The sequence below is a fragment of the Manacus vitellinus genome, unplaced genomic scaffold (genome assembly GCF_001715985.3).
Source record: "Manacus vitellinus isolate BGI_N305 unplaced genomic scaffold, ASM171598v3 scaffold_2_pilon, whole genome shotgun sequence".
Taxonomy (NCBI): domain Eukaryota; kingdom Metazoa; phylum Chordata; class Aves; order Passeriformes; family Pipridae; genus Manacus; species Manacus vitellinus.
The window spans coordinates 36024047-36040029 of NW_021940208.1; the positions used below are offsets into that span (position 1 = coordinate 36024047).

Consider the following 15983-nt stretch of genomic DNA (forward strand, 5'->3'; position numbering starts at 1 on the left):
CGCGCCGCCAGACACCGGAAGCCCACGCGTAACGGGCGCGGGATAACTCACCCACACACGGATTTAACCAAGGCCGGAGCAGGAAGGGCTTGAGGCTCCACATGGAGCACGGCCGGGCCCAGACGGAGGCGGCGGCGGGCCCTCCCCGGGGCCCGGGCCTGTCGCTCCGCTGAGGCGGTCGCCCATCTCATCGCTCCCTGCCGGAGCCGCCCACCTGGTGCAGGAGGAGGTTGGTGTCCGGGCAGGAGGAAAGTGCGGCCGGGCAGAGGCTGCTTCTGGCGCCGCTGGACGACGCCTCACAGCCCGGGCGAAGCTGCGGTGCCGGTGGCCGGGGGGGCAGAATCGGCAAACGCCGGCGGCGCCGACGCGATGTCCCTCGCGCAGGTAGTGCTCGCGCACACACCTCCCACCGCGCCCGCGCCGCGTCGCTCACGAAGACGTTCCGCGAAGTCAGCATGGCGCGCGCGGCCGCGGAGCGGGAAGGGGACGCCGGGAGGCGGGGAGCGGCTCGGAATGCGGCGCCCCCCGTCGCCGCGGTGATGTCCCGTTGCAGCCGCCCCGCCCCCGCCGCGCTGAAGGGAGTGGAAGCGCGCGTCGTGTTACGCAGCCGCCGCCGTCGGGGTGTGCGGCGGGCTGCCCCGGGGAGCCGCCGGGCTGGGTCAGCGCCCCCCGCAGTTACCGCTCTGCAGCTCGGGGCATTCGGTGGGCAGAACAGCATCCCCCCTTCCTGAACAACCCCCGCCTGCCGTGGGGAAGGGAGGGGGTTGTGGTCCCGGAGAGCCCCCGCGGGGAGCAGCCCCGCTGTCGCTGCCCGGGCTCCGAGCGCGGCGTCTCCTCTCTCGACAGTGCTCTGAGCAGCGCCGTCTGTGAGAAACAACCGCGGTCTGTGCCTGGGGATTGTGAAAGTCCGTGTGGCTGCTGGGTCACCAGCCTGGTAAGAACAGTGCAGCTACTGCTGCTGGGAAGGCAGGCAGCGTTTGAAAGCAGTGTGTAGCCGTGTAGGGGTCGGCCTCTTCTCCCAGGCAAGTAAGGACAGGCCGAGAGGACACAGTCTTAAGCTGCGCCAGGGGAGGCTTAAGTTGGACATTAGGAGAAATTTCTTCACAGAAAGGATGGTTAGACATCGAAATGGACTGCCCAGGGAGGTGGTGGACTCACCGTCCCTAGAGGTGTTTAAGGGAAGACTGGATGTGGCACTGAGTGCCATGTTTAGTTGACAAGGTGCTGTTCGGTCATAGGTTGGACTCGATGGTCTCAGAGACCTTTTCCAAACTAAGTGATTCTGTGATCAAAGTATTCCTTTACCTTTTTATCTGGGAAGTCTGGTTATGCCTCTTACGGGATGTTCTCTGATGTAGTATATGCCTCGTGGGTCTCCTGAGTTTTTGGTGCATGCACTTCTGACAGCTTACACATCTTTATCATACTAGTAAGCTAGATTCACACTGGTATTTAACTTACTGTGGTCAAAACCCTTGTTAATAGTTGTTTAGCAAGAGAGTCCTTAGGCAACTGCCCTCTTCAGAGCTTGTCAGTATGTTTTTCTCAGGTGGAAAAAAAACAAATAGCAATACTGAGGAGCATTACTTGATTAGTGGTTTAGTTTAACTGGTTAATTTTTCATAACGACATAATACCTTTCATTTGTTTTGATTCTTGCTGTTAACTCTTCAAGGGGCTCATCTCAAAGTGTTGCTTAAAAACAGCTTTGCAAATAGTGGAAGAAAATGTCGCAAGAAAGCTCTAAGGAAACCAAGAAAGTAAACATTTCTAGCTCCTTGGAATCTGAAGATATTAGCTTAGAAACCACAATGCCAACTGATGATGTTTCTTCCTCTGAAGAGAAAGAAGGTACTGTAAAAATCACTAAGCAGCTGATTGAACGGAAGGAGTTGCTCCATAACCTTCAACTGCTTAAAATAGAATTATCTCAAAGAAACTTGATGATTGACAACTTGAAAGTGGAATATTTGACCAAGGTAAGGAGTGTTTCTCCTTTCATTATATAATCTTTTGTTGGTTTTGGTGCTTTTAGAGTATGGTAGAAACTTCTGTTCTGAAAAAATTTCTTTGAATTGCATGATGGAAGCCTGCTTAGGTGGTTTGGTGATTTTCTTTGGGTTTTGTTTGGGTTCTTTAATGAGAAGAAAAGGAAACAAAGATATGGGAAACTTAGCTGACTTATCCAAGTCATTATAAATAAATGAGGTGTGATCTAATTAGTTCTACCTTTTCTAAATACAAAGGAAAACCCCTGTTTCCTTTCAGAAATGAAGAATAATTTTGTCACTGATGTTAGCAGCCTAATAGGGCTTTGAACATGAACTTGTGGAATTCTAGAAAAAGTGATCTAAATACAATTTAACGATCTGTTAATAAAGATGTGGCTAGAATATACCAACATGCTAATAGTAGATTGTGTTGTGCACAGCTTCCTCTAAGATGCATGAAATTAAGAAAGGCATAAAAGCTTTGCCACATTTACATGCAGTTCATTTTTGCAAGCTACTGTATACTAACTGTGGCTTTCATTGGCTTGCTGCTCTGAGTTTAAGCCTAATTTGAAAGTCATTGTACAAGTAGATATTTGGTTGAAAAAGACCTAATTAAGAACTAAGTCTTTTTTTATTTTTATTTCATTGGGACAAAATCTGTATCATATTCAGTGAAGCCTTAGCATATTTAGAGGTTTTGTTAGACAGTCATTGTTGCACTTCCCACAACATTGGCATCTTCACTTTTTTCTCTCAAGTTGTTCTTTTTTGTAAAATATTTTTTAAAAATTACTAAGGTAACTTTTCTTCATTTTATACTTTGTATTTAGATCGAGGAGCTAGAAGAGAAGCTTAATGATGCAATCCATCAAAAGCAGGTGTTGTCTTTACGACTGGATAGTCAGTTGGCATTACAGCAAGAAGATGCTAGGTATGATGGAAGTAAAATTAAGAACTTCATCTTTTACTGTCCATTAATAAATTTAAATTTGTATAAATAAGTTATTAATGGAAGCAGATAATTATTAATTGCAGGAGTAGGATTTCTTTTGCAGATTATTTTAGTATTTTCATTCTAAATATGTAATTTGCATATTTAATTTACATGTAAGTAAATTTGAATTCAACTCTCACTGGATGAAGTTTGTGGTTTTGGTTTTACTGTTACCTTGATTCAACATTTAATAGGAAAGAGGAATAAAAATGTTCTTAAAACCAATAAAGAGCAAAAGGAATAGGCAGAGGGAGCAGAATTTTCATCAGTTTAAACTGAATTTTTAGTAACTGTAGTGTAGATGACTTGGGAAAGGTAAGGGAATAATGTTTAGCATTTCCAGTCAAGCTTGCAGATTTGTCAGAAATGCTTGCAGTTGATGATGTAGAAACTCACTTTCTATCCTAGTTTTCTGAAATATTTTTAGTTAATCTGTAGCTGAAAAATAGACTGGCTAGAAGGCTTCTCCAAACTGCTTTGTCAATTAAATGTTTTAAAACACCTGTGAAGAGCATTATTTACATAGTCTCATGTTACAATAAAGGATGCACCAGCTTACAAATGTGGCTAATTCAAAATCACATTCTGTAGTAAGGCTAGAACAGATTTAGGGATGTGAAGCCAGACCTGAGATTAGTTACAGCAGAGTTTTTCAGCTAAGAGCAGCTGTTTGTGTCAGAAAAACATCTGTCACTCTGTATGCTTAGTTCCACCACAGTGGAATATTTTTATGTTGGCCATACTTGAGTTATCTCAAGTACTCAGTAAAAATGTACTGATGTGCAAACTGTTATTAATAGGCATAAATTCCCCAGTCTTTCCATTAGTTTTCTTGACAGTCTTTTACTTCAGTTTTCATCCCCATTTAGTAGAATTGTACACATTAAAGAAGACGTCCTTGTGTGGCTGCTTTGCTCAGGCTTTCGGTTGTCTTTTTTAAACCAGTGGGGCAGATGTCACCTTGTAGTATTAGCTAGTATTTTTTGTATTATTTCTTAAATAGTGCAGGAATGACTGTGTTGTAAAAAATTATTTCATTTGGGTATGTTTTCAAGAGTTATAGCAAAAAAAAGTAGGTTATAGCTCCAAAAAAGTAGGTCAGTCATCTTTGATTTGAAGGTTGTGTGGAGACCTCATAGCAACCGTTCGGTATCTGAAGGGGGCCTACAGAGAAGCCAGAGAGGGACTCCTTGTCAAGAACGGTTGTAATAGGACAAAGAGTAAGGGGTAGAAATTGAAAGAAGGGAAATTTAGGTTAGATTTTAGGAAGAAATTATTTACAGTGAGGGTGGTGAGACATTGGAACAGGTTGCCCAGGGAGGTTGTGGATGCCCCAACTCTGGCAGTGTTCAAAGACAGATTGGGTGGGGGTCTGAGCAACATGGTCTAGTGGGAGGTGTCCCTGCCCATGACAGGGGAGATTGGGATTTGGATGACCTTTAAAAGTCCATTCCAACCCCTTAACATTCTATGATTCTATGATTTGAATAAAATAAACTGAACACTTTGAAACATCCTTAAGTGATGTGCAGTTTCTCTTGCTGTATAATACCTTGTCACTGGTGATAATAGTAGTGGTGGTGTTTTAAGGCTGGAAGTAAGGTTACTTGTTTTAATGTAATGGTGTTTGGTTTGTTTGTTGGTTGTTTTTTTTAAAAGGACCCTGACTTTTTATGTTACTCTTGTTAGAAAATGAAAGGTTGTGTGTGAAATAGACCATGAGCATCCATGTGCTGAAACTTGATAAAACACAAGTTGAAGTTACTATTGCTTTATTTGGTGATATAGTAGTTCCTTGGGGATTTTGTGGAAATATTTTCTGCTTTTTCCTGTTTTAACCTTTTGATTGGTAAATTAAGATTTATTTATAAATTCAAGTCAGCATATGTGGAGATTGTCACTTCTCAGATTCAGCTTTGTGTTGTCAGTGACTATAAAGTTCCTGGTTTTTTATATATGCTGTGTCTGATATGTTAATGTAACCATGGTGGTATACACTCTTGTGCTAGTTAATTAATTTGTGTAAATTTTCCCTTTTGCAAAATGAACACAACTCACTCCTTTGCCAGGGTATTCGAAGCTTTGTCACTTGTGTTACTCACTACTTAATGTCTTCTTTTTTCAAATGTTTTCAAATCAATCATGAAGAAAACATCAGGCTCTAATGAAACAAGAAATGGAAACTGTTTTATTGAGACAGAAGCAGCTGGAGGAAACAAATCATCAGTTGAGGGAGAGAGCTGGAAATATCCGTCATAGCTTGAGAGATTTGGAATTAACGGATGATTGCTATGAGAAGCTAAAGTCTCTTCCTGAAGATCAGCTTTCTATCTCTGAATATGTTTCTGTGAGTATTTTGCTTTGTATTAGTTTAAAATATAGGCTGTATCCTTGCTGCAAGTAGGTGAGCAGGCATATAGGTGCTTGGCTGCTGGGCAGGGTTAACCCACCACAAGCTGTAAATTAATTTTTTTTTTTTTTTTTTTTTTTTTAGAATTAAAGGGCTGTTTATGGAGTAGAAACCAGTCTATAATCCTAGAATTCTTATTCATCCCCAGCTAGAAATGAAGGACCTTCAGAGGAAGGTGTGCTTCTGGATTGGTCCGTTATGACTGCATTCCATCCAGTAAAGAGGGGAATTTCAGACCGATGTTTTAAAAAGAACCTTACCTTTCCCTCACGCTTTCTATCTGGCCTTTCCCTATTTGACCAAACACAGGAGATAGTGTACCTTAAATTGTCATTCTTATCTAAAGGATGATCTTGCAAAAGTCTCATTTAAGAAGTTCCAAAACTTGGACTTTTGAAAGCAGCAGGAAGGGCTTGGGCCCTTCTGCATTATTATCCTCTAGATGTCTACTGTACCTACTGCCCTCTACAGAAGTATTTGAGGGGTGTTTGTTGAGTCCCGCACCACAATGGTTGAAAAAGCAATATTTTTACCAAAGTGGAAATCTGCGTCAACTTGCTTGAAATTGGCGTGCAGGAAGTTCGGAACTTTGGGAGCTGATTGACAGTCAGTACAAAAGACGATGTAGCCAGGCAGGACAGATACCAGGAGTTAGTAACCTTGTCAGCTGCTCTAAGCTGTCACAGCACAATTAGGGTGCTTAGACTGTGAGTAGAAAGGAGGTCTCAAAAAGATATGAAGTGGGAGAGATGAGTAGCAGCCACCCTCTGCCCTTAACTTACCTTTCTTTTCCTTTTGTGTCCAATGAGTAAATGCTACTTATGTCTGTGCCAAAAACTCTACTACTTATGTGTTCAGTGAAGCCCCTTTCTTCTTAACATGTCCCTTTTTTCTTTTGAAGAAGTGACTTTTTTTGACTGATTTTATTTTTTTTTCCCCCCCGGAGAAGGCATTCTAAAGATGTGGTAAAATGCTGTTTGCTGTTACTTCTCTTAGCAAGAGGATTAGTGTGAACCTGAAAGTATCAGTTAAGCTTGGGGGTTGTTTATCTTTACTTTGAATTATTCAGCTGATGCAGATGCTGGGTGGCTACAGAACTGTCTGTACATCCATTTGGCTTCTGACAGCTAGGTAAAGGATGTTGAAAGGAATGTTGTTTTCTGCTTTGCTTGCCTAAGGAAGAATTTTCTATTTCTCAGGCATTTAAAATTTCTGGCTCCAGACTAACAGCATAGTCTACTGATATTAAGGTAAAATTTTCCTTGGCAAGAAAGGGTCTTGCTTAGACAACTTGAGCAAGACATTTTCAGACTTTTTTTTTTTTTAATCAGTTATAAAATACTGCCTTACAATCTTCAGGATAGAAGTAAACATGTATACAATGCTTAGACTTTGTTTGAAACCTGGTATAATGGACAAACAGCAGGAAGAGCTTAAATGGAGATTTTGTATATAGGGATATTTCAAGTTTAAAATACTGGAATTAAAGCAAATGTGAGATGTTTTTAGTGTTTTTCCACAAAAGGATGGAGTAATGACATGTTAGAACGAGGACTAGGTAATATTTAATGATGACAACTGAAAAATTATGTTTTAAGCATCTCTCTGAAAATCATGCTTTTCTGTTTTTTTTAACTTAAAAGTAAAAATTCAGATTTTTTAAACTTTTTTTTTGCCACTTAAAAGAGTGATTTTTTTTTTTTAGAAACAGTGTATGCAAAATTTTATACTTCAGGCCATTAAGTATTTTGGCTGCCAAGCACCAGTTCAGTTTGTTCAGTAAAGTGAACCTCTTGTGTAGTCTGTCATAAAAAAAAATAAAAAATTGCAGCAAGTTGTTTAAAAACGGTGTCTGCAAATTCTGTTTGATCTTATTTTAATTGCTGTGTCTTTCAGTTGTATCATTTTGCTAACTACAGCTCAGTTGCTGCTTTGTCTAAGAAGACAGTTAACTGATCCAACTGCTTTCACATAACTTCATTTAACAGAAGCCAACTTTTTCATCCTCTGCACCCACCCATTTTTAGGTTAATTCTAGTTTTCCATAAAACGTGGTGGGCACACGCAAAGAGTTTTTTAAAAATTGCCTGGAAAATAGTAACTCTTTGCTTATAGCACATTGATATAAACCTGTAATTTCTAAGATATGTTTTGGAAATCCTATTTCCAGTGATTTCTTTCTGTTCTATTGAGTTGGCAAGAGGCAATGCGTGCTTTGACTGTTGAGTTACATGAATGTTTCTTGGTCACCAAACTAGCTAAATAACAGTAACACTTGAATTTCTGCTACAACCTCACCCTAATCTGCTGCATTCATTTGCACTTTCTTGTTACCATGTAATTATCTTTTCTTGGGAGGGCTGTGCAAATACATTTATTCTTGATACCTGTATCCCATGATATCTTGGTTTCTACTGGGAAATCTGTTTTAAGGTGGTTGTGGTTTGAGAAGTAAATGTGGTATGATAGCATAAGTTAGGTTTCCTAGGGAAATTGCAGTAAAAATACAAGAGCTTACTGGAAAAGCAGGTGTGAAAAAAACACAATGATTTAAATGGTTACCAGTTAGTGATAATCAAGGTTATTTTTTTGTATTAAGAATGACCAATTGTATCATCAGATGCTACAGTTAAAACTACAAATACTCATTTTCCAGTCATGTTGCACACTTACCTTATTGTATAAAGCAAAGTACATCTATGTTTACATGACAAATTTCTATGGCTTCTGTGTTTTTAGAATTGTATGCTGTCAGTTATATGAAATACACCTGAAACTTTCCTTTGTCTTCTGCTACTTACAGGTAGCAAAACTGAGACCTGTCTTCCTTCTGCATGGAAGTGTAGTACATGTTGCTATTGAATGGTCACTTTATTTGTGCTTTCTTGCTTGTATTCTTTAATCAAATGTCAAACAAAGCATTAGTGATGGAGGGCATGCAGTAGCTTTTGCAGGAAAACAGTGCCTAACTATCTATTCTTTCCACCATCCCCCAAAAACAATATTTTAAGGTATTAAGTTAATCTGAGAGTAATAACGTCTGTGTATGTGTGGGGGTTGTATCCCAAAAAAACTTTCTTTTTTGTTTTGTCTCTTTTTGCTTTTTACTACTGACTTTGTGGTTTTACTGCTGTATTTTCTAGTCTTTTTTTCTTGGTCAGTAGAAATGTTCTGAAAAAAAGTTTTATAGATGTGAGACTTAATATGCCTATTACTAAAGTGGGGGAAGAGAGCGGAGTATGTGTTGCAGATTTTAATTTATTTTTAATCCTTTTACAAGGATTTTTTGGTCTTAATTTAGTAGTCGAGTCTTTCAGAGGCCTAGTTGCCTGATGCAACTGAATCCATATAACAAGATATTACTGCTGAAGGTGTGTGTGTGGGGGGGTGGTGTCACAGTTCTTCCTGGTTATGTGCTGTTCCTGCTTTCCTGCGCTGGCTCTTGCGTTTTTCTTGGTGCCAATTCAGCTCACTGAACTGGCAGAAAACAAAAATTAATCCCTCACCATTTCTACACACCTCATAAAAATTTATGTTTGCTTGAGGGACGTTAGCAAGTTAAGTTAGTTATTGCTAAATAGGTTTTTGGTTTGTTTGGGTTTGTTTTTTTCTATTTTTACACTGTTAATCAAGTAGGCTCTAGGTTTGGCACAAATAAGTGCAGGGGGCCATGTGGTTCATTAGCAACCTTTTTTTTTTTTTTTAATTTGGGAAGCCTGACTTGGACCTGCCTTAGTTGAACAGCAATGTAATCTTTACCTTTATTTTTCTCTTTTGTTCAGTGCCAAACATATTTTGATTATTTCTTAGCTGATGCTGTCAAAGGTTGAAGAAAGATGCTGGTTTTGCTGTAGCGTTTCCTTCACCGCATCCCAACTCCCCAGCCAGGTTTCTGTCGTGCTCTAGAAATAACTCGGTGAATTATTGCCGTAAAATGTTGAGCTGATTTGTTTTGAGGATTATAGTTTTGCAATTGCAATTTTGTTAGTCTCAATTTTGAATATATATCTTGTTCTTCTAGGTCCGATTTTATGAAGTAGTCCATTCCTTAAGAAAAGAGCTAAGTGATCTACAGATGAAAAAGGGGAGTCTAACAGAAGAACTAAGTGGGTACAAATCCCAGCTGAAGTCTCTGACAGAGGTCTGTACTTCTGAGTTATCTTAGTTAAGAAACTGTGTAAATATATATATTGCGAAAACCTCATTCTCCAAATCATTATTCATGTATAAGATATAGAAGCTTTTTTCCTATATAAAAATTACTGGGGGGAGAAGAGGGCAGAGAGGGAGGAAGGGAGGGAAAGGAGAAACATGGTATGTACATTTCTGTATAATAGCTAATTTTATGCCATGGCTACCCTGCAAGATGTACTCATGAGACTGTTCAGGGTACTCTCTTACCAGCTGTCTGGTGCTTTCTGAGGGCAAGGTTCAAGGTGGGGAAGCTGAGACAGGAGATCCACCCAGCAGCAGGTGAAGACACCATGGTGTTTCAGTGTATAGTTTTTGAGATGTGATGTCTTGATAGTAATTTGCTTCACCTTTTATATTAGTGATATAAAAATGGATTTTTAATAATTCTTTGTGGTTGCATTTCCTTTGCTATGCTTTTCAACTTTTTGTATTTTAATTTTCCTATTTATTTCTGTACTAAAGAGAAAGATAATTTGATTTCAAGTAAAGGCTAAACACCAGAAGTAGAGAAACAAATTATATAAATATATTTCATTTTTATTTTCAAAGAGCAAAGGAGTTGAAACAGTATAAGAATAATGTTGGTTTTAAGGTATTTATAGTATTTTTAGCATGTATATATCCAGGGTAATTTGTGTTTTAGCTTAGTTCCACATAAATGTGGAGTTGGGATAACATAGTTTTAGGTACCCATAGTATATTTATCAAAGTCTTGGCTATCAGGGACTTTAATTGCCACTGTCATTTTGCTACTTCTGAGAATATTTTTTTATTTATCGCCTTTTTCTGCCTCTGAAATTTACTTACGGAATAATCAAGTGTATGAGAAATTATTTGCATAAGATTATCTTCTGAAATTATTTTCATTTCTCTTTTTGATTGAATTAGAAAAAGTAGTCAATAAAATGTGTGCATTTATGTGGTTCAGCATTATTTTGTAATATCTCTGGTCATAACTGAGATTAAATTAATCCTGTTCATTTTGTCTTACATAAGCATTTTCCTTCATTGTGCATTTAATATGCTCTGATTTAATAAAATTATTCAGAAGGATTTAGCCTTCTGAGACTTGACTGACATCTATATTAATTTTTGCTGAAGCAAATTAACAAGACAGTAGATAACAATAATTAAAGTTGTGCTAGAAACAATTTTCTCGGTACATTGACCTTTAATACAGAAACTTCCAGTTTTGTTCTTTTTACACCACATGGTGGCAGTATCCACCTTTCCCACCGATCTATTTTTCCAAGTTTTAAGTGTGCTGTGCTTTGCTTTTATCTCTGCAAAAGAAGCACTAAAATGTTGCCTATGTTCAACTGAGGTGCTTCTTTAAATGCCTATACTCTATTTACTTGCTTAAAGTGAGAGGCAATTAGTAAAAATTAATAACTCTCTAGGAAAAAAAGTCAGGGAAGAGATCCAGATGTTGAAATGTCACAAAATTCTCAGGTTTCAGATAAGATCACTTTACTACAGTTTCTTCAATAGGTACAAAAAACCTCCAAATCTTTATCCTGTATGTTACACATAGCAATGGTGTGGTTTGGGTATTTAATGAAAAGTGACCTGATATGAGGTATTTTTAAGAGCCTCTGTAGTTTGATTCTGGCAAGTTCAGATTTGACCCTGTGACTTGGTAAGTGTCACTGTAACAAGGTACCTCAGGCTGTTACAGATATTAAGTGAAGAGGAGCATTACCGATATGTGAAGGTACTTTAGAATCTGTAATGTACTTGGTACACTGAAGCTGGCATGCCTACCATCTCTTGCAGTTTATGAAGTGATTTCAAGGGGTACTGCTGGGGTAACTTATTTATTTGAGCTCCTTCAGTAAGGTCAAACGTTATTGCAAGGAAATTTATGAGTAGGAAATAAACTTTTGTTAATAGCCTTACCTAAGCTCTTATACTCTTCTTTACTGGAAGTGGTTTTTGGGGTTTTTTTTGTATTTCAATCATTCTTTTTTCCAGGTACATGAAACATGGTTGCTTAAGTTTCTTGCCTGTCGTTTAATAATTTATACTCTTTGAAACCTTCTTCTGGGTTTCCATTTCTTAAATTTTAAGTTTTCTCCAACCACTGCAATATTTCTGTTTTCTACATGGCTTATCAACAAAGTGTCTCTTCTGAGTTTAAAGCTTCTTTAGGAAACTAATAATACAGACATTTGAAATACAAAATCATTGAAGTTAAGACAATCGTTTTTTTGGGTTTTTTTCTTTGTGAGAATAAACCACTTCCTACAATAAGCATTCCTTTCTTTTTCTGCTGTTGCAGATAATTAAGGCTCTTCCTAATGAGTTTCAACATGGGGTTTTTCCCTCTTTGTGGAACATGGAAAGAACAAAAAATATGTTTACCCCAAATCTTTCTATTAACTACTAATGGCTTGGGGAAGGGGGATTTTGCTGACTTTTCTGATTGTTCATGGCTGACTATCTAGGTCTGAGTAAGTTCTATGCATGTAAATATTCACCCAGAAATAAGGTTATGAGGTACATGAGAGAATTAGTTCTAGGCTCATAGGAAAGTCTATCTAGCCAACAAAGAATTGAAAAAGTTTGAAGGAAATTTCAAACTTATCTTAATATGTTAAGTCAACTCTAGGAAAGTTTAAATGTGAAATGAATTCATCATATAAGACAACCGTTGCCTGACATCAGTTCTGGTTTTTTGTGACAGGATGGCTGCCTTCTTTAAATTTGGTCAAGGGAGATGAGCTGTAATTTTAGTCTTCTTGTTTCATAGTGTGAATGTAAGAGACTTAATTTATTTTTTCTCTATCATGAGCCTGTATATACTGTTTTGTGAGAAAATAAAGCAGACTAGTTTTATGCTCCAAATGCTGTCATAATGAGCCTGTATTCTGGCTCAGTATTAGTTATATAAAATCAGGTATTCAAACCCATTAAATCTTTTTTTGCTACATGGTGCTGTTTTGTTTTGTTTTGTTTTTCTCCTGGAGGGTGGAAGGGAACCATACCAAACAGAAACCAATCATACTTGGTTTTGGCATGACAGACCTGGCCTGACCTTGTGAGTGATATTGTGGCCTCTCAGCCAACTGAGCTTATAAGCAACTGTACCAGATAGGAAGCTTGTTTCTGTAAAAATTGAATTGTCATTGTAACCTTCTAGAAACTAATCTTCTAAGACTTGACAAATCCACTTGTTCTTTATCTCTAGGCAATTCATTAATTCATTTGTATTAGAAAAACTTTGGGGCACGAAACACATCTTCTGAATGTTTGTCACCTTTATTTGTACTCAAGGTGTATGAAAATATATTTTGTTTGTTCAGAAGGGGCAGGAGGGCCTAAGTGTGTGTTAGCCCCTGTTAGCACTCATTTAGTTCTTAGTGTGCTGAAAAGTGAGACCACTAAAACTCTTGACTTTGTAAATTTCTCTTGTTGACTGTGTGTAGCTGCTCTTAGCACTCAATCAAAGGCTGCTGAATCTGTAACACAGACCAGCCGGGCAAGGAGCTGCTTCTAACAACTGGTAGCAGAAAATAGCGTGTGAGGGCTGGTTTCTAGCACTGGAACATAGTCTGATAAACACAGCTAGTGTCAAAAGATATTTGTTGCCACTTTCTGTTTTTAAAGTGGTAAGTATAAGTGGTTCTGTTGTACAGCTACTAAGTTAATGGCTCTCTATGCACAATTGTTGCATCTGATTCTAGGTACAGCAGCCACAGACCAGGAGGAGACAGTGGAATTGTTAAAATGATGTTCTTGTATTGCAGTACTGACTGACTTGTTACTCAATGTGTAGTACAGGCTCGTTTTAGTCCTCCTTTTACAGTGCTTAGTACTTCAAGTTTAAGTAATGTTGGCACCACCACCTTTGGAGGTACAGAAAAAAAAGGAAGTCCAGCTGTAGGGGTGTATTACCAGGAGCTTCCCCGAAACAAAACCAGCTTCTGAAGTGTGTGTTCCCATGCAGAATATCAGTTTACTATTTTCAGAGTTGTTTGCTTCCAAAGTGGTCAGAACCTTCCCTCAAACAGATGTAATTTACTACTCATGAGTTGCTCTCAAGACTGAGAGAGTGTCTGGGAAGGAAACCTTGCTTTTCTTTATTGCTTTAGAAGATTAAGTATTGCTTTCTTCTTCTGACTAGGAGTTTCTTGGCAGTGTTTTCCTGGAATTCGGTCTCGATACAGGTTTATCAGGGCTTCCTTTCCTCAGTTATTTTTTCTGTAAAGTTGTCTTCAGGACTTGCAATAAAATTTATAGTATGACAGTCTCTAAAACCTATGGTAAGCCTAAAGAGAAAGCTGGTTATGTGTAGGACAAAGATCTCTTCTGAGGCTTTGTCTCTGAATCAGATTTAGTAGCTGTCAAGTTTTGCTAGACATAACTAAAGTTTGCTCTCTGATAATATTTTCCAACTGGAGGAAAAGCCCATCTATAGTCTTCAAAGAATAAACTAAGCTTTTGTACTTAAAGGATGAGTTGGTACTAGATGTATCTGAATGTTAGAAAACTGCGGCTGTTCTTGGTACTCCAGGGCTGTGATCCCTCAGATTTCTCCTAAGGTTGCCATATATGTAAAGACTGCAGTCTAGAACACTTCCCCAGCCCCCTGACACCACTTCTTTCAAGCAGTGCCTTGATTACTTGGTTTTCATAACTCTCTCTAGAAAGGACAGATGAGGCCTCAGTCTTAGATGAAGTACATGCTTTTTTTTTCCTCCCATTCATTGTTCTTAATATTGTTCCAGAAAAAAAGCTGCAAAGAAGATCCTCTACCAGTAATTATGAACTTGAGGGAGCAGTTTAACATTTCCAAGACTCAAGGAAATGATTTATCTATGAAAGTTCCCTTTTCTGTCCAATATCTTTCTAACTCTTTCGATACATAGCTGTGGCTCATATTGACTGCTAGCTGTTCAGAAGTACCAAATGGTTTAATTATACTACTCTGTAATGCAGTGATCTCAAGGATCCTTTTCACCTGAGAATATTTCACTGGAGATTCTAGTAAGCTCAGATCTAGAGAAAGAGCTTTTTTCCCCCCTACTTTCTTTTGCTATAGAAGCACTTAGGCCAAAGCTTTTCTTTCTTACTTTTCTTGTCGAGTTTCTCTATTTTGGAGTAGCTCAACATTTTTGTTTCTAATTTTTGTGGGCAGATAGTAACCCCTCTACAATTCTTGGCAGATTACCAATTTCAAATCAATGTACTGGAGATGTCTTATTCATCCAATTATGTATAGTTTCTTCCTGACATTGGAGCAGTTGTATTCCAATAAATAATGTATTTACCAATAGTTTTTGAATGCAGACTGTGTAAACCATTAAAGCAAAATATCATCTTTACCAAGGAGCAGCACCTCATCCAAGTAACTTGAGGGAATTGGTTTTCACATCACAATCATACAGTAGCTTTGTATTTGTCTAGGGGCTTTAGGTACCTTAGTATATGAACAAAATACTGGCCTGCGTAAGTGATTCTTCAAAGATAAAGATCTTTTTAAAAAAGCTTTTTAAAAGCAGGATCACTTTCTTCCACAGGGCTATCTGTAGACAGTGTGAAGAAGTCATGCTACTTCTGCTTGATTGGCTGGTTAATCTTTTCCCTGCATTTCTGTTTATCTTCTTATCCCTGAAGGCTTTTTGAAAGATCAGCTAATCCCTACCGTGTATTAGGTGTCACTAACTTTGTTCAAAAAATATGTCACCTAGTTTTTGTACTTGCAATTGAAGTAGATGTTCATTTTGGTGACTGCTGTAAACTGCTATTCATTCCAGATTGAGGATAACAGTGAAGCTCAATATCATTAAACTGAGGTCTGCCATTAGGTCTTTAGTTTCTCTACCAGTTCGGGTTTTAAGTGGTGCAGATCATTAGTTTGGAATCTTGCTTGAAACATCCATGTGTTGACAGTGTTTATAAACCAAATTGAAGCACTTCTTGGTAGGGACTGGTTCACATGCTCTGTAGAAAGTACCTGTACTGGTTAATACTGGTTCTCTTAAACAGCTCTGTCAGGAATTTCTTTGGGCAATGTTTGCCTATCTGTCTCACAGAGGACAGGTTTGTTTTTTTGTTTGTTTTAACCATCTCGTCAGTCTGAGTTGCTGCTCTCTGCAGTAGCAAAGAATTCTTAAGAAACTGAAGAAAAGCCATGTGGTGTTGGGATTATTATTGCAGTCACATTCAGTGTGAGGAAGTACTGTTTGTCCTTTAATTATTTTGATGTTTGTGGGCTTACTTAGGTTATTTTTATTTATTGGTATTTGCAGGACCTCATTCCTGTACTTGAAAGGGCTCTGTGTCTTGATTCTTTTATAAGCCCCTTTTTTACTTCAGCAGGACAAAGCTGTTCATCAAGACTTTCAAGCTAGCTCTTGAAGATAAATTGAAAGATAAAGCTGTTCCA

The 15983-nt window shown here is 38.5% G+C and overlaps 1 protein-coding gene across 4 annotated transcripts in view; it reads left to right on the forward strand.

The window, feature by feature from the left end:
* Nucleotides 1–32: 32 nt before the first annotated feature.
* Nucleotides 33–15983, forward strand: part of PIBF1 (progesterone immunomodulatory binding factor 1) — a 114203-nt gene continuing 98252 nt past the window's right edge. For 2 of the 4 annotated variants that reach the window (XM_018071532.2, XM_018071533.2), the window contains exons 1-5: nucleotides 632–934; nucleotides 1676–1979; nucleotides 2825–2925; nucleotides 5137–5335; nucleotides 9420–9539. In XM_018071532.2, the coding sequence (XP_017927021.1) occupies nucleotides 1728–1979; nucleotides 2825–2925; nucleotides 5137–5335; nucleotides 9420–9539 (672 nt within the window). In that variant the 5' untranslated portion in view covers nucleotides 632–934; nucleotides 1676–1727. Of the gene's footprint in view, nucleotides 230–630; nucleotides 935–1675; nucleotides 1980–2824; nucleotides 2926–5136; nucleotides 5336–9419; nucleotides 9540–15983 lie in introns of those variants that run through there. The other 2 variants (XM_029960850.1, XM_018071531.2) reach the window with 2 other exon arrangements.